Source organism: Epinephelus fuscoguttatus, linkage group LG14 (assembly GCF_011397635.1).
Source record: "Epinephelus fuscoguttatus linkage group LG14, E.fuscoguttatus.final_Chr_v1".
NCBI classification, from domain to species: domain Eukaryota; kingdom Metazoa; phylum Chordata; class Actinopteri; order Perciformes; family Serranidae; genus Epinephelus; species Epinephelus fuscoguttatus.
The window spans coordinates 30530874-30550195 of record NC_064765.1 but is presented as its reverse complement, the minus strand read 5'-3'; the positions used below and the strand labels follow the sequence as shown (position 1 = coordinate 30550195).

The window sequence follows — 19322 nt, the reverse complement described above, 5'->3', positions numbered from 1 at the left end:
GATTCAAAAGGGATGCATTAAAACTGGAAACAATGACTGTCCGCCCTTGCTAAAATTTGCCCACAGCTTTACTAAATTATATTTAAAAATGGAAACCTCATACACAAAGAGCACATTATAAATGCATCTGCAGGATTTGATATTAGCTGGGTTGAGGGAAAATCTGTTAACCCTATGGGCCCGAACGACGCATAGTGCATCCAAATTCACACCTGTACTTCTCTATTGATTTTCTCCGCGACTGTGCATCATAGTGAGAATCCACGCAGATCATGTGAAACAGCGGAAATGTAGCTTTCCGACCAAGACCAACCACTTGTCGGTAGTCCAATGTTTTCACAGCGAAAAACAATGATAAAGTTACACTAAAATTATGTATAACAGAGCTTTCATACAGCTTTGCACACACATTACTCTTGGATGGATTACTTGTGAATGCAGGCTCGCATAGAAATGCCACGCATATCACATGAAAATGCAGGAGCAGAGCTTTCCAGTGATACCACACACATCATTGTGCTGTCATCCCATCACGCTATAAATCCAGATTAATTGTCTACAAAATAAAAACCTGACGAATTTCTTTACAATCCATTATACAGATCTTGTTGTCAGTCACCTCATATAGTGAGGAATATCGTATCTTACCACGTCTTAGGCTTGTGTGTGTTTCTCCCTGTCTATCCACATTTGTAGTTCGGCTTTCAAGATGCAAATATCTCCATATTGTCCAGTTGACACTCCATCAAACTTTGTATGACAAGACCAGCCACTTCACCTTTGCGCAACCGGACAACTGTAGCCTAATTATGCATGTCTGACAGGGCCGTAGTCACCATATACATTGAGGGGGACATGTGTCCCCCCCCAATGCCCCAAATGTCGCCTCAATATATAACTCTAACTGAAAAACAACAACAAACTTTGTTTACTGCAAACAAAGTGGCAAATATTATCTTGGAGGACATCATTGCACTTGGTTGACTATTTTTCTATGATCTTAGATGTAAATATTGCATGTTTCTTTCAGATAAAACACATGTTTGACTTGTGAATGAGTCAATGGAATTTCTTGCAATAATGAAAAAATACTGGCAAACATTTTCCGCCTGGCACAAACCACATGTTTTGGACCGCTGTGAAGTGACAGAATGTCCCACCATCATGGTTCTTATATTGCCAGATTCCAAAGAGTCTCCCCTCTTCATATATGGCAGAATATGTCTTCTTCCAACTTGCTATGCTGAGATTTGTTTTTTCATTGATATAAAAATTACTATAAAATACAGACACATAGGAGGACATGAAATGATTAGCCCAGATTGTCCTGAAAAAAAACCCAAGATATAGCATGTGTACGTACCCTTTATAATGACTGTGATATGAGCTTAAAAGTAAAGGCAGTAAAAATACCCCAAAAACGCCTAGGGCCCATAGGGTTAAATTGCATTTTAAAGGAAAAGTTTAGGATTTTGGGAAATACATCTGATGGCTTTCTTTCATGCAAATTAGATGAGAAGATTGATGCTCTACACTCATGTCTGTGAGTAAAGCCCCTCTCCCACTGGACAAAAAACCCACTAAGATTCGACTTTTGTATTTAAAGTTAAAGGTTATAATCTGTCTTCATTCCTGGGACAAATTATACTGCAGTGGTCACACGCAGGTATTTATCGGCTCTAGCTCGGATCGGCAGTGATATAAATACAACCCTAGTGGATGCATTTTTTTCCCCCAGTTCCAACGGATGCAATGATGCACTGCCACAAAATACCATCTGTTTTTTCCACTGGGCTCCATGCTGCTCTCTACTGTTTAGTAACCCTGTTCTCATTCATAGCATTTCTTTCGATGTCTCATTATGGGATACACCTCTCTGCGTATCCATAGTGACACATCTCACTCATTCTACTCTGAGAACTGGGGTTACACAAGTAACCTAAATTTTTGTGGCATGTTCATGACCTTGAACGTGGCTTGTACAGGGCTCTGGTCTACTGGCAATGGAAGGGAGTCTATTGCCTATTCTAGCTGGTTTTCCCGGTTAAAAGAAGAAGAAAAAACAGCAAATGTGCGCTATTTTTGATGGGAAAAGGGTATAAGTATAGCACAAGAGTCAGGAAATAGTTGGCCATGTTTGGCATAAAGACAGGAGCAGAGGGAACAGCTATCCAAGCTATTTTCCAAAGCTGAAAAAACGACCTGAATATCCCAGGAACATCCCCTAAAACGAGAAATTCTCATTTTACATTTATGTTTTTATGCACAGATTTAAGAGTTAAGGTATGTGTTCATTAGTGAGCTTTAGAGGTGCTAGGCTCATTGCATCCTAGCTCTACCTCCAAACTTCACACACAGGCATCAAAGTGGTATTGGTCTTCTCATCCATTAAAACATGCCAAAAAAAACCTAATTTTTGCAATATATCTTGCATTCCTGTTTCATGAGCATATCCTTTCATTCATCTCATCAATAACTGGCCAAACAGCAATATTTCTACAGAAATTATAAAAGAAAAGTTTTCAGCTATGAAAAAAAGACACGTATTAAATAGCAAGAGGAGACCTTATTACATTTACAAGTTTGAAACACAAAGACATCTCTTATGGACAATCAGGGATGCCATGTAACTTCAGTTTTTTCAAAATGTTTGCGTAAGGTGCAGCTGAAGTTTTCTACAAGATCACTGTTGGTTGTTCCACCCACAGTACATGTTAACACCACAGTTAATACAACATTTGGGATTTTCAGTAGACATTTAGTTGTTGGGTTTTTTTTCTTGAATGGTCCATTAAGACTGCAAACAAAGTTACATTCTTGTAATACCACAGGAAGAAAATGTTCCATATTGTTACTGCCCCACTCATGATTGTTATACTTTACTTAACTGATGAGAAACACAATATGCAGATCAAAACCAGACTTGTGAAATTAGAGTATGCTTAGCTACAGCTAAATGATTATGGAGCTACATTAGGGTCAAATGTTTTGTACTTGAAAAAATAAAATTTGAAACTGAAAATTCATGTGTTGATCTTGAATTTTGAAAAATACAATAATGTATTCAAAATAAAAATAAGTATATGAAACGTTTTTTCAGGTTAAATATAATTTTGATTCACTTTGGTAATTCTTTTGAATGAATAATTTATTTTCACTTTTCACTTCCATATATATTTTAACATTTGAGGTTTTATTTTTTTCGCTTGCATGTTTTATCTTTTCAGACAAAAACGACCCCTTAATATTTGTTATGATTTCCCAAAACTTAGTTAACATTTCTCACCTGTGTGCTGGATGTATGGGCTCCAGCAGATTGACCCGACCGACTGGATGCCATCATTGCAAGCGAAGTGGACACTATGCTGCATTCACAGTGCTATGTGGAAATCGGACATATCAGCACTTAAAATGTGGCTGTTGAACTGCAAAATCTGGCATAATTTATCACTCTTATACCGCAATTGGTGCTCAGTACTGTCTAAAACAGATTTCTAAATGGAAGTTTGTCACTGGCATCAATTTTTACACTGCCAGTCACATGAATATGGTGTATATAAGTGTTGAGTCAGAATTTTTTTAGTTCCTACGTTCCCTGAAGGCACTGTCACTCATGATTCCACACCCCTCTCAGTTGATGCCATGCCCCCCACGCCACATCAGGGTCAAAAGTCTGAAACTCAAAAAACAGATTTGAAACTGAAAAAAAAAAGATCTGAAAGTGAAAAAAAGATTTGAAAGTGAAAAAATAAGATTTGAAACTGTAAAAAATAAGATATGAATCTGAAAAGATAAAACATGCAAGTGAAAAAAATAAGACCTCAAATGTTAAAATATATATGGAAGTGAAAAGTGAAAATAAATTATTCATTCAAAAGAATTACCAAAGTGAATCAAAATTATATTTAACCTGAAAAAACATTTCATATACTTATTTTTATTGTGAATACATTGTTGTATTTTTCAGAATTCAAGATCAACACATGAATTTTCAGTTTCAAATTTTATTTTTTCAAGTACAAAACATTTGACGCTAATGTAGCTCCATAAATGATCATCTGCTCTCATGGAATGTCTTTTTTAAAAGGTACATAATTAAAGCCTTTTCACAGAAAAGCTCTCTTGGATAATGCACCTCATCCCCAGCCCCTTTTAGCAGGTCCATTTGTCTAAAAAAAAAAAGGATGGAATGAGTTTTATCGATTTTCTTTTTGTTGTACCTTTTCCTCTGACTCCTCCAACATGTCATGAGCAGAACTCCCATGAATCCAACATGGCTTCTTAAAGTGTCTTAATCATTGCTTTAAAGGCCAAATCAAGATGAAAAGTCTTCAGCCGTGTGAAGTTGATGGGGGGGATGAAAAGAACCAAAGAGATGCCTGCCTTGAAATTACGTTTACTGTCATATTAAAAAGAGGAACCTTCTTCTTTTCCAGGGGAATCAGAGGAGTGAGTGGAGCTTTGAACTGTGGCTGGTGTGTGTGGAGGGAGGTGCATGCAGTGTTTTAACTCTGGCTTCATCCTCAACACATCTCTCCTCTCTGTCTCTGCTTTTCTTGCAGATCCACATCATTGACTTTGATGATGAGAATAACATCATTAATAAGAATGTCCTTCTGCACCAAGCTGGGGAGATATGGCACATTGGCGCCAGTCCTGCAGATAAGGCTGTGCTTACCACCTGCTATAACAAAAGTGAGTCCTACTGTTTCCTTCTGTCTCTGGCTCCATTCACTGCCTCTTTATGCATCGTGTCTCTCTTATTTTCTTTCTTTCATTCTGCTTTTCTGTCTTTGTCTTGTTTTTGCATATCCTCCTATTCTTTTCTCTTTCCATTTGTCTCTTCCATCTAAAGACCACATGCAGTTTAGTTGAGAATCATAACATAATTGGTCTTTAACAGGTGATCAATAACAGCCAGTCTGTCTTCACGGGTCTAACAGCAGCAACTGTGTTAGAAGTCATGTTCAGACCCGGATCGAATCAATACTAATGTGTGGACATGATGACCCACATGAGGGATAAGAGCAGCAGCTGCAAAGTCACGGACAGGCAGGAGAAAAGCTTTGAAGGTCACATGCACATCATCTGTGCTTTTATGTAATGTAATAATAATAATAATAGTACAGACGAAGGCAGTAAAACCTATTATAGCCAAAAGGAACGACTTTGCAATTTGGTTTAGTTGAGACATGGCATCCTTTACATTCACATTTTGGTACATGACATTCACTTTGACATTTTATACTTCAGCAGTGACCCAGTGGTTAGAACAAGGAGAAACAGCTTCAAGCACCAATGGTTGGATTAACAATCATGTTTTATAACCCCCATAACCCTCTCAGTTGACACATTTATAACAGAATCATGCCACTCTCTGAACACATGACGAGATGTAACTGCATATCTTGGATGTATAAATATGTATAATCAATACTAGGCATGGGACGATATGAAAAAAATTACATCATGATTATCCTGACCTAAATAATTGCGATTCACAATTTAATCTTGATAATTATCAAATGTTGGCTAATATTTTTCCGACATTAGCTATCAAACAAAAGCCAAAGACTGTGTTGTATTACGTTACTGTGAGCTCGAAATTCACCACTCCAAGCAGAAGGCAGGAGATAATGTTATCTCAGAGCCTGACCAGGCAAAGCCTCTCCTCATTGGGGCAGCTGCCTCTGTCTCACTCCGACTCACCCTTATCAGTCTCCCTTATCAATATTTTTGAGGCTGATACTGATGTCGATATGTAACAGTACAAACAGTCTGACAACTGCATTGCCCATTTTTTCACATAACTCCTAATAGAACAAACATTTTTGTTAAGCCCAAAAGCATAGTTTCAAAAATTAAGCAGTACTCCGTAGCCCTAGATAAGCAGTGTCAAAGTTGCAAGACTTCAACACTCACTAATCAGCTTGATAATGACAGTGTAATAGTGACCTGGCAACAGAAGCACGCAACCCTACAGATGTCATCAGATTCATATTTTGATAAAAATGGACTGGTGTACAGGAGTCATCAGCTTTTTCACACTGAGCTCTGAATACTTCGAACCAGTGAGCACAGGCAGAAAGTTTTGTGGTCACGTAGAGCCCCATCACTAACACTGTTTGGACCTTTAAGGATTCATTTAATTTGAATATTGAAAAACTGTAACCAAGGTGTGTATCTAGTGAAACATTTTTTGATGAACAATTTGCCATTCCATTGTATCCTTGGCACTCTAATTAAGATTATGGTTTTATTTTATTCATAATATCCTGCCTATTAGCCAAATCTTAGCCTTAAATACATAAACAGTATATACAGTACACTCTAGGCTAAAGGTGTCTCAGATTTTTAGAATGGCTTCATGCCACTTTTGCTTTGTTAATGTAAGATCTTGATGATGACAACATTTTTGCCAGTGTCTGAGTCACACAGGAGCAGAGTGCACCATCTTCCTTTATGGGTAGATGCTTCTGGGACAGGATGCAGTCACTGTCTCTGTACCCGTCCCCATCCCTACAACCCTCCACCACTCTCTTCCCTTGCTTCCTCACTTTTCCCTCTCTGTCTCTGTCTCTGAGTTCTACATGCTTGAGTTCACAGGATGACAGCCACTCTGGACCGGGCTGAGGCTCAGACAGCCCACTATGCACTCACACACAAAAATATGTACGTATAAACACACATACACAAGTGCGTTCATATAGCGCTTCCATACCACCTCCCACCAGCACTCTGATATGTGAGCAAGAAAAGGCTTTTGTTTAAGATGATTGCTTGCCCACTTACTCCAAGTGCAAGGTTGTCTAAAACCACTCAAGAGCCTGTGGACTCGCACCACGCTGCTTTTTAATTTGACAAATAGGCCTAACGCCAGTGTTTCATAGCCCAACGCCTGCCCACACACTGTCAATATCTACACCAAAAAGAAATTAGGCTGTTTTGCTCTCTCTGTTTTTTCCTCTCTCTCTCTCTCTCTCTCTCTCTCTCTCTCTCTCTCTCTCTCGCTCTCTCTCTCTCCTTCTCTGTGATTGGTTATGCCCTCCAGCCTCAAACTTTTAGTCCAATTACTGTATCAATTCTACATTTACTCCACTGGTTCCAATTAGCAGCTCTGGCTCTGGTGTGGATGTGCCAAAATAACTCATTTGTGATGTGGATTTGGAGGAAAGTGTATCCACGTCACCACATTAGCGCCTTTCCACCACACACACACACACACACACACACACTCACACACACTAACTGTACTCTAACAATCTGTGAATGACTGTGTGTGTGTGCGTCTGTGTGTTTGTGTGTTGTCCCCCTCCAGCCAGTGACAGCAGGGTGGTGTCCTGTGCGGCAGTATGGCGGATGCCCTCTGATTGGGAGACAGGAAGCCATGAGTCACCTGACGACTCCACCCACAATCCCCAAACTCTGGAGCTGCTCTGTCACCTAGACGACAGCGCCCACAGCAATGCTGCCTGGTAGGTGTTGCTGGGTAATATCTGTGCTCACAGCACAAGTCATGCAAGTGCAATTATTCTTTCGATCCACAATTGTATTTGTAGGATGGGGTGTAGTTAACATATTTTTGCATTAAAGGATGCCTAATAATGAGGCCCAAATAGACTATAAACAGAAGCATGAGAGGTCCAATAAGGCCTTCTCATAGTTGAGGCAGTCACAAAATTCATGTGATACAGTGATTAATATAAATACAACTTAATTATCATTGACATCATTTATGTGATTATTTTTGTTAGCTTCCAAATCTTTGGTAAAAAAGTAAAAAAGTAAAATAAATGTTAAAGTTGAAATAGACAAGTTTTTTGCTTTAACTAATGAAGTAAATGTTGATTGTACAATGTAATGGCTATAGAATAATGACACTATCAGTGTTTAGATTGGTTCCCTATAAGCCTCACCTTCATTTTACAGTTTTGTCTGCCACTGGGTATGTTCTCTAACGAAAATGGAGGCTTGATTTACGGCACAAAGAAAGGACACATTTTGTGCAACAAAAGGTTGCACAATGGTTGACGCGCAACCCCGGCTACCAAAGAGTATCACTGTAAGTTCTTTGCAGTCTTAGACTATCTCCAGTTGTAGAACTGACGGACGGTGGAACATTGAATGAGTCTGGACTGACACAGATTTTTTTTTTTTTTTTAATATAAAACAAAGCTGTTTACTGTCTCACATACTTTTCTCTGCGTTTTCCTGTTTGTCAGACAATGGCCATCATCAAGTCCATTCAGCTTAACTACCAGCTAAGTTCTGTATTGCACTTCAGTAGAGCAAGGACACAAGTAAATTTTTTTTTTACACAGCATGCTGGAGTAAGAGCCTAAAAACAACTTCACACTCGACACTGCACTTTTTAGGCTCCTGAACAGTACACCTGCCGTGACGTAATTGCGTCACCTAGCAATGCTAGAATATATGCGTCATTTGGGTGCAAAAGCACACACAAACAGTTGACGTTCTCAGTGAAGTTAAAGCCTTGCTATTGAAGGTAACAAAAGTGTTGTTCCAAAAGTTACATTGCTGATGCATGAAGTATTTGAGTTTACTGTAATGTAACATCTCTGGTCTTTTTCTTCATCTGTTGTCCAATGCACTGTAGCGAGTGATAAAGAGTAGGGATGCAAAATGAAAATTTGTGGCCGAAGCCAAATAATATTAAATGCTTGGCCGAATACCGAGTACCGAATACCGAATGCCGTTTTTTAGTTTTTCATTAGTTTTTGCAGATGAACCTCCTCCAGATTAGTGTTGCCACGGTACCAAAATTGGGACCCACGGTACGATACCAGTGAAAGTATCACGGTTCTGAGTAGTATCACGATACCACAGCAAAAATGAGGCAGATGTGCCTTTTGTCATTTATAAAAAGATAAATCACTTTTCTATAATACATCAATGATATTTCAATGGAATAAATTACTTATTGACTTATTCATGCTTCAAAAACAGCATCAATCAGTGATGAACATAGGGTCGATCAAAATAAAATAAATAAATGAAATAAAAATCAACCAGTCACCCTCCTCCCCTTCATAAGTAAAGAACAGTCCCTAAAGTGCGGTGAGGTTTGTGGACCGTTACCTGCCACAGAGAGAGAAATGTGAACGGCTCGTTTCTCCTCTGATACGCCACATACTTTGTGCTGCCATGGCTCAGCTGTTCAGGTACTTTTGGGCAGTCGTGACAACAAGTTATTCACCTGGAGCCGGACTTCTCCGTCGCCGGTAAGCCGTTATAATGCGCCACCGTATTTGACAGGAATACGTATTCCTGTCTGTGTCTGTGACCCCCGTTCAACCCACAACCGGTGTGATTCGCCTTTCCTTTCTGCTGCTGGTTGAAATCTGTACTCACACAGCATGCTGAATGATTTATTTTGCCCGCACAAAACTATTTTTAGTTGCAAATGTGAGTGCGGTGCCGGACGGAGTAAAATATCGCCACACTGCCAACATTTTACTCTGTCCATCACCGCAAGCTGTTTGATTGCGTTATCAAAACACACCGCTATTATTCGGCCTTGCTTTTCACTTATTCCACCGAATACCGAATGTGTGTTTTTTTGCAATATTCGGCCGAATATATTCGGTTACCGAATATTTGGTGCATCCCTAATAAAGAGCGAGCTGTACCTTGCATGCTGGTTGGTGGTGTAACAGTTAATAGGCATCCAACACACTACACACTGTGTACGTAGCACTCTGCTAATAAATATATTCTGTTGATCCCAAGAGTTCACACTCTACACTATACCTCCTTGAGTCCTCAGCAATACACCCGCTATGTGTGGAGTTGATCAGCTGATTGGTTGTCAAAAAGATGGAAGGACAGACAGAGTGAAGCCCTTTTTATACATAGATCACGCTCTATTGCTGCTTTGAAGTCCCTTCTTTATGCCTCCTTTGCATTTTTATACAGAACCACATGAGGGTGACATCATTCTACTCCAGTGTGTGGTTTTACATAGCATTCCGACATCGTAGAATCAAAAGAGGCGTGACGGTCAAGATTTAGCACAATAGTGTCAGCCTATAGTGTGACACACGACATACATGTCAGCAGTGTTTTCTAAGCAAGAACAATGGCATAACATGGCAGTAACAATCATTTACTGTTCATTATATCGCAGCTAATCTCGTCTTCTGCTCAGAGGGTAAGAGCTTCCAGACTCATTGTTTTCCCAATTTGTGGACATTTTTGGCCGCCAATCTTCTTCTTTGAGTTAGCCACTAACTGGTATCAGCTGCTTTTTAAATCTACAGTGGGTCGAACACAAAGCATGTTGTCAAAACGTCACACCCATCCTGTCCATGGTCCCGTCCTGCCAACTGTCGTGTTTGTACATACACCATTTGGGCGCTGTTACCTTCCATTGTATGTATTGTGTATATTTTGGATTTGCACCTTTTTGTTATCTTTGTATTTGCACTCTTCCCACTTTGTATTGCAGTAATTTCCCATGGGATGAATAAAGTTTTATCTTATTTTATCTTGATCAGTAAAGAATCAGCCTGTGACACCAAGAATCAGATTCTTATCAAGAGATTTCCAAAGATTTCCTTCCCTAGTGTCTATCAAAATTCCTTCTTTGTTACATTCCTGGATTGGAGTTGAGTTAGGGGAGGAGTTTCTCAATGGCCAGTATAGAAGGACTGATTACAGGGACCAACAACTGTTGGAAAACTGGAAAAATGTGAACCTATCCTTTAAACCCCATAGTGCGGTTTTAAGTTTTCTGAGTGTGGTACTCAATTTATACATCACACAGAGCCAAATGTGGTGTTTAATACAATATGTTATACCACATTTCATTCAGCAGTTTTCTGAAAAGCCTTGCCAGACACTTTGCTGTTTGATTTGCCCACCTCAAACAAAGAAACAAACAACCTACAGGCAGTTTTAGGCAGGATTTTCCTTAAGTCATCAACTACATGGGAGCCATTTAGAAACTACTGTGAGCAGTGGAAACATACTCAGGGACAGATGGACATGTCCTACTGAAACTGAAATAGCCTACACTCTCACCATCAGACTCCTCTCCTCTTTCTCTTATCTCCCTCTCTTTCCCTGTATCTCTCCTCCATATGAGTGTTTTTATTTTTTTGGCTCAGACTATTGACTGGCCCACATCTCACATTGTAGTCTCGGCCCGATCCTTTTGTCTTACAGTCGGAGCTCCTGTGCACAATGCCTCGCCATAACTCACGCCTATGAGAATGAAAATCAATGGTCATTCCCCTTTTTAGTCTGCTGTTCATCGGCTGCCTCATGATTGCTATCATTTTTAGAGGCGCCAATCAGTTAGCGTGATGCATTCTGTAGCAGGTGTCTGCGAGGGAGAGATAAAGATGGAGAGGGAGTGAGGAAGATGGAGAGAGAAAGATGGAGAGAAGCTCACAAAAAGAGCACAAAAGAGAAGAAGAGAGATTGTGTTTGTATATATGAAAAGAGGAGGGTTTTGTATGTGCAGGGTTGCACCCACGTATGTGTATTGTATATATGTGGTGTGTGTGTGTTTGTGTGTTTGTGTCAGAGGGCAGGTCAAGCAAGGCTGCTGGGTAAAGATTGATGGCTGTGGGCTCCTCCATCTTAACACCCTGAGAGCTGTAACCCTCACAAGGGCACCACACTGTGTGTGTGTGTGTGTGTGTGTGTGTGTGTGTGTGTGTGTGTGTGTGTGTGTGTGGTGGGAGTGTGAATTCGGTGCTGTGAAGCCTGTAGCCTATGCTGTTCACTATTGGCTCCCCTAGATGGATGGCTTTGGTCTGCTGCCCACCTCCTCCATCTCCCTATGACACACACACACACACACACACACACACACACACACACACACACACAGCTACACACAGAGCTACACACACTTATCCCCACTCACTCTGATAATACTGGCAGCTTGCACCAGCCTGTGTATGTGTGCATGTTTGTGTGTGTAAGCAGACAAAGAGTAAAGAGATTGGAGTTCGTACTCTTATGAGGCTTTTGTCTGTTTCATGTGTGTGTTTGTGTGTGTTTGTTCACCTGCCCTGTGTGTGTTTGCGTCCACTGTAGCGTGTCTGCCTGTGTGTAGCCAGCATCCTTCATGTGTGTGTTATCCAGTAGCTGGTGTCCCTCCACTCCCACTAACAATAACACTTTCTCCTTCCTCCAAATCCCCTCATTGTTTGGGTGGGCAAACATTTGAGCCTCTGTCCTGTTGTGAAGCGTGCTCTGAATGGAAATATCGGCAAAATATACCCGAAAAAAACTGGGCTAAACAAAGCTAGGGAAAAATCATGTGTTTTTTTGTTCCTTATGTGTGTACCGTGGCTGTTTTTTTCCTTCTTCTGCTTCTTCTTCTTCTCACACTTGGTTTCGATTGGGTAGAGCAAATCGATTCCCGTGGAGCCATTTGAGCCAATCAGGGCCCTAGGAGGGAATGGTAAAGAGCAAAAGGCAACAATGTTGATTTTCTAAAGTGGGGTGATGACAGGAGGGGGTAGGAGGTGTTTGTGGATTTGATTGTGTGTTTGTGCACACACACATGAATGCAATCATGTGTATTATGGTATGATTATTTTGAGTGAAAGACTCAAAGGCTTTCACTCGGAAGTCTGGCTGTATATGTCGAGTCTCTTTTATCCTGTAGTGCGATAGCGTCTCTGCTGTTTGTCTGTGTATGTGGCTAGACATGGAAAAGTGTGTCTTTGAGTGTGTGGGCTGATTTTTTGGTGTTCACTAAGCGTGATTTTCACTGTGAGGGTCCCCCAGTGCCAATCAATTGGACCCCGGCAGTGGGCTCTCATGCAGACGCAGCCTAGTGTGTGTGTGCATATGATGTGAGCTATCAGTCGATTATAGGGCCTTTGCAATCTTTTCAACCACATCTTAGAGAAAACACTAAGATGCAGGTACAACACTGAAGGTGCAGGTCTGGTGATTTTTCCTCTATGACCAACAGGTTTTTGTCAAAAAATAATCTTTGTGAAGTTCAGGCAAGTGGAAGGGGCATTAAAGATAATTCCAGTTCATTACAACTTGGTAATCTTGAATATTGAATCCACTTAATCAAATCAGACTCCCTTATCCGATCTAATAAGATTTGCCTTTCAATATCTGCAAATAACTTGGGGTGGGCAATATATTGTCCAAATGGGATATGTACAATGACTATATTGCGAACATTGAATAGAAATGGTTGTGTCATTTTTTTAAGCTGCTAACATGAGACCCACTTTGGCATTTCGACTCTCTCACTCTCACAGACAGGCACACAAAGAAAGACTCACATACATGATGCATCACACACAGTCCTCCACCCATCCAGATCACTTTTTCCCAAGCAATAGTGTGTGAGCAGGTGAGATGTGTTTCTCAGGGGCTGCAGGACTCCAGACCACTACTATATTTAGTTGCATTTTGCGACCACGGAGCACCATTGCAACTTGCAAATATTATTCATGTAAGGACTGATGAGAGCTGTTAGTTTGTTTCCAGCTTACAGTGAACGAATCATCATGTTTAACAACGCTGTGGTAATGGTGTAACTTTGTGCTGACTGCTGAATGGAAGCTTCCACTTCACAGCTAAAACATCAACACTTCCAGCCCGAGCCAAGCCAGGTGCTTCAAAATAAAAGCACCAGTGGTTTCATTTTGATTAATTCAATTATAGCAATACTTTAACTTTATTATAACAGTACTTTATATAACTTTATTAGAACAGTACAGTAAAAAACAGTACTGTAGTTTATTTAATAATTTTGTATTTCAGTAGCCTGTATAACTTTAAAGGAGATTTTGATATATTACAATATATAGGGTATATCATGATGTAGACTAAAAATATTGTGATATTATTTTTAAGCCATATCACCCAGCCATAGCTGTAGCTACTGTTGGGGATTGTTATTCAAAAAAAGTAATGTGGTACACATTCTTCTTGCTTTTTAAAAAAGTAATGCATTACTTTACTTAATTACCCCCTGTAGAAAATAATTTGTTACACTGCTTGTTATATTACGTTTGCGTTACCCCACAACAGTGCCTGGAATACATTGTCACGTTATTGCCAGTTAACAATATAATGTTCAACCTTACATCTGCCCACAGATAGGCACAAAACAAGGCCCAGGAGAATCAAGACAGCCCTATCAGTAGGTTAAACCTAAGCAGGGTGTAGGGTACGCACATCTTAAAAGCTTTTACAAGTGCTGGATCAAAAAATCAAACCAAGGCAAAAATTAGACAAACGATCAGCACACTGTGTTATCACAAAGCAGAAGCAACATATAGACACAAACACATTCATCACTCAGGTGATTGTGAGCTGCATGTTTGAGGGTGAGTCCACCCTCAGGGACAATCAGGTTGGACCAGTCACAGCAGAGCTGAGCGATGCTGTCTGATATTCCCACATGGGGGACAGAGTGTGTCTTTATGAAAAGGAACTTGCTACATCAAGATCAATATTATACAGGTGTATATAAAATATAACACATCAGAAGTCAAATATATATAATACATTGTAATTCATCCAGCAAAAAATGCTGATCATAAAAACTACGATATAGAAAAATACATAGTAAAAGTAGATAAGTAGAGAACTGCAAAATATTACTCAGCTTTTGCAGCTGACACAAATTTGTAGGGATGCACCGAATATTGGGTAACCAAATATATTCGGTCGAATATTGCAAAAAAACACACATTTGGTATTCGGTGGAATAAGTTAAAAGCAAGGCCGAATAATAGCAGCGTGTTTTGATAACACAATCAAATGGCGTACCGTGATGGGCGGAATAAAATGTCGGCAGTGTGGCGATCCGTCCGTCACCGCATTTGCGACTAAAAATAGTTTTGAGCGAGCAAAATAGGCTTAAATCATTCAGCACGCTGTGCGAGCAGACTACAGATTTCAACCACCAGCAGAAACAAAAGGCGAATCCCACCGATTGTGGGTTGAACGGTGGCCACAGACACAGACAGTAATGTATTCCTGTCAAATACAGCGGCCATCGGCTTACCAGCGACGGAGAAGTCGGTTTCAATAATATCCTCTTCTTGGCATGTGGACTGCCCAGAAGTACCTGAACAGCTGAGCCAGCCGAACACAGACCGTACGTGATGTGTCAGAGGAGAAACGAGCCGTTCACATTACTCTTTCTGGCAGTAACGGCCCACAAACCTCACTGCACTTTAGGGACTGTTCTTTACTTATGAAGGGGAGGAGGGTGGCTGGTTGATTCTTATTTTATTTATTTATTTTATTTTGATCCCCCCTATGTTCATCACTCATTGATGCTGTTTTTAAAGTATGAATAAGTCAATAAGTAATTTATTCCATTGAAATATCAGTGATGTATTATAGAAAAGTGATTTATATTTTTATAAATGACAAAAGGCACATCTGCCTCATTTTCGTTGTGGTATCGTGATACTACTCAGAACCATGATATTTTCATTGGTACCGTACAGTGGGATCCTATTTTGGTACCGTGACAACACTAATCTGGAGGGGGTTCATCTGCAAAAACTAATGAAAAACTAAACAACGATATTCGGTATTCGGCATTCGGCCAAGCGTTTAATAATATTCGGCTTCGGCCACAAATTGTCATTTCAGTGCATCCCTACAAATTTGTAATAGTACCTACATATTAAATTTAACACATCAAAAGTTAAGTCAAAAATATATTATTAACCATATAGATCATCCAGAAAAAGGAATTATTATGAAAACTACTATATGGGAAAATACATAGAGAAGGTGCAAAAAAACAGCAAATTGTTTCAATCTGAGAGAAGATTGACTCAGTGATGCCAATCACGATCACCTGAATGAGAAATGTCTTTGTGCCTATATATAGCTTGTTCTGTTTTGTGATGGTGATTTCATGAAGCCATGCGAGGATCAAAATGTTGCAAAATTAAAAAGTGTGGGAGTTTTTGCCTGATTTTTGCCTTAGTAGACTGCCTGCCTGAAAATAAAACTGTGTCAATATAAAACACAATATAAAGGAGGTTGCACACCATCTAGAACAAATGTTAATTGCCTCAAGATAATAAAACAGTAGGCCTAAATAAAATAAGAGGCTAGCCTTCCTAATACCATTAGATGATGATAGACTTAAAATGGGGAAAAAACACCTGTAAATGGTGTATGAACTGCATTTAATGAGCCAAACACACTCAAACTCACTAGAGTCACTCGCTCACCAAACCATTACTTTATAGCAGACTCGTCCAGTTTGTTTTTATGTGTTTATTACTAAAGCAGTTGTTGTACCACATGATGAGGAGATCCTCCAATTGTTTGCCAGAAAACCTGTGCCCCCTTGGAGTTAGCACAGACTGCCCAGGCTGAAGAGCCTTTCCAAGGGTACACTAGATGGTGTCACTGGTGTTAGCACGTTTGATGATTTTTTTTTTCTATCCACCCATTATGCAGATAATTAAAAAATGTACAGTATGTAACACAAGGAAGGAATAACATTACTGAATTCAGCAACAATGACGTGTTTCATTACTGTATTTGAGAAACATGTAATGTGATTATATTAAGTAATGGTGTTACTTTTTAACACACCCAACACTGTTTATAACTAACTAAAACGCATAGATTGCCAATCACCCATTGTCAAATGAAATACTTCTCAAGATAAATAAAAGAGTTTAAACCCATGTGATTATCTGAAAAATGCTTTGTAACAAAGCCTAAAACAAAAAACAGTTTTCATCAACTCATGAAAAGTTGTTTCAGAGAGAGCAAGAACAGTTCTGCATTGCAGCCTGATTAATCGGATACCTTCAAAAAGTGTTTCTCATACCCCATGTAAAGCTTGTTGTTGAGATGTTACCACATTCCAATATTCCAAACATACACTACTAATACATATTTAAAGATATTGAACGTGCAAAATATTGTCAGTCAGCAGCTTCAGTACAAAATTTTTTTAATTTGTATCAGACTTCTATCTTAAAACAATATGGTTGGAACCATATCACACTGTCAAAACTTGAGATGTGTAAATGGTCTGTAAGGCAGGGGATAACTTAACCTGCTTCCTCAATAGCTTCCACTTTAGTTAGGTGTTGCCGTGCCAGCATTACTATACAGGGGTGGAAGTGTATGGAAAAATGCATATATAATGACAATTTTTTTTGTTTTGATATTTCAGACTGTTCTGTTTGGTAAATTGATTAATTTGTTCAGAATGCACTTGTTCTGAAAAGAAAGGGAAACATTTGGAGGGGTTGTTAATTATGGGTTAGTTTATTAATAATCATAATGGCTCGGCCCACTTGAGAACAAAATGAGCTGTATGTGGCCCATGACATAAAATGAGTTGGCATATCGCATGTCCAAAAGACTTTTACACAACACCAGGTCCAAAATGAAACCTGCGATCTGAACCCGACCCAAATTACAATTCCCATTTTCACTGAGTTAATGCTGAAATCTGGGGATGCGGTAACATCTCTACAATGAGCTTTGACCTACCATACTTATTGTCCTTCTTATAAAGTGGTTTAAATAATCTGGCTAAATTGTTTCTCATCATCTGAGTACATGTTTTTCTTGACTTGCTATGTTCCCAGATCCCAACAATTACTTACTATTATCATAACCATTTGAAATAATGGCCAAAACAGCATAAATAAGACCCACAATATAGTACATGGTGATTATCTTTTAACCTCAACCATCACCACTGCAAGCCTAATGCCACTTTGCAAAAATGTCCTCCTTCCGAACAACTGAAACACAAGCTGGTTCTCACAAACTGCAGCACACACATACGCTGCCCTTGGTGTTCCTGTATCCATGCTAAAAATCTTACCCAGAAGGAGGAAAGAGACACACACACACACACACACACACACACACACACATTTTGTTTGTGTTGGCTGTGGCTTTGTATATGAAGGGCTGGGATTAAACTCATATGGATGCAAAGCACAGCGAAGAGTGGTAACAATCAGATGAGCAAGAGCCATAGAGAGAGACAAAGAGAGAGAGAGAAGTGCATCTGTGTCCCGGACTGAGATATATGGGGCTGTAAAACCTCCATAGCTCTCCCCGACAGTATTTACATACCATTCCAGTAGCCAGTGTGCCAGCTTGTTGCAGAGCTCAAGGTCAAATGCACATAACTTATATTCTTTAATAAGAGAGGAGTACTGTACACCTTACTGTCTCTGCCTCTCCCTCTTCCTTTCTCCCTTGCATGAATTAATTGATACTATAGGGAAGCATACAGTGCGTAAATCTCAAAGTGGTGAGTATATTTTAATTGGTCCTATGGTGTGCTGATTTATGTGTTGGGGAGTGTGTGTGTGTGTGTGTGTGTGTGTGTGCGTGCGTGCATGAAGGAGAACGAGAGGTGGTATCTGATGTGCTGCAGTCTCCATCTATCCATCTATAAGGTTTGTGAGCTGCAGTGAGTTGCCCCACCAAGCTGTGTGTGAACTCTTATTAATGACATTGTGGGGACATAAATCTGATCAGTCTGTGACATTATGGGGGCAAAAATGCGACCCTCACAAGTTAAACCATTTAATTTCGGGGTTAATTGTTTTTTTGTTTTTTGTTTTTTTTGTGAAGGTAAGGACACGGCTTTGGGATTAGGCATACGGTGGCCGAGGTTAAAGGTTAGATGAGGGTTTTTCAGTCCTGTCAAGTTAGGGACGGGCAACATATCCATTATACTCGATGTATCACGGTGTGTTCCACGTGGGATGTATGAAATGGCTATCGTGAACACTATAAATTTTCACATCATTTTTTAAAGCCACTGGCATTACACTTGCTTAGGCGTTTCATTTCTCTTGCACTCTCCTACAGTTCTCTCCTTCTCACTGACACAAAAAGAAAAAAAAATCACATGTACTCCCCGCTCATCCAGACCACTCCAGACTGTGACTATTTAGATATGTTTTCGACCATGGAGCACCAGTGTGACTTGCAAACATTATAAATTTAGAACTGGAGAGCTGTTGGTTTGTTTGTTTCCATCTTACAGTGAATACATTCTTATCTTTAACAGTGCCATGGTGACAGTTTAACTTTTTGCTAACTGCTAGCATATAACTGTTAACAGCAAGTCAAGTTCACAGCAAAAACACCAAAACGTGCAGCCTGAGACAAGCCAGGTGCTTCAGAATAAAAGCACCATTGGTTCCGTATTCCAAATTATTTAATTATAACAGTATTTAACTTAATTCTAACAACACTTCATTTTACTTTATTATTACAGTCTTTTTTAAGGTTATTATAACAGTATTTTATTTAACTTAATATATTATATTATATATATTATTATA

The 19322-nt window shown here is 39.6% G+C and overlaps 1 protein-coding gene across 1 annotated transcript in view; it reads left to right on the top strand.

Moving 5' to 3' along the window:
• Window positions 1-19322, top strand: part of eipr1 (EARP complex and GARP complex interacting protein 1) — an 83652-nt gene that overhangs the window by 11095 nt on the left and 53235 nt on the right. The window contains exons 3-4 of the mRNA XM_049595263.1: window positions 4563-4695; window positions 7319-7475. Coding sequence (XP_049451220.1) covers window positions 4563-4695; window positions 7319-7475 — 290 coding nt within the window. The remainder of the gene's footprint in view (window positions 1-4562; window positions 4696-7318; window positions 7476-19322) is intronic.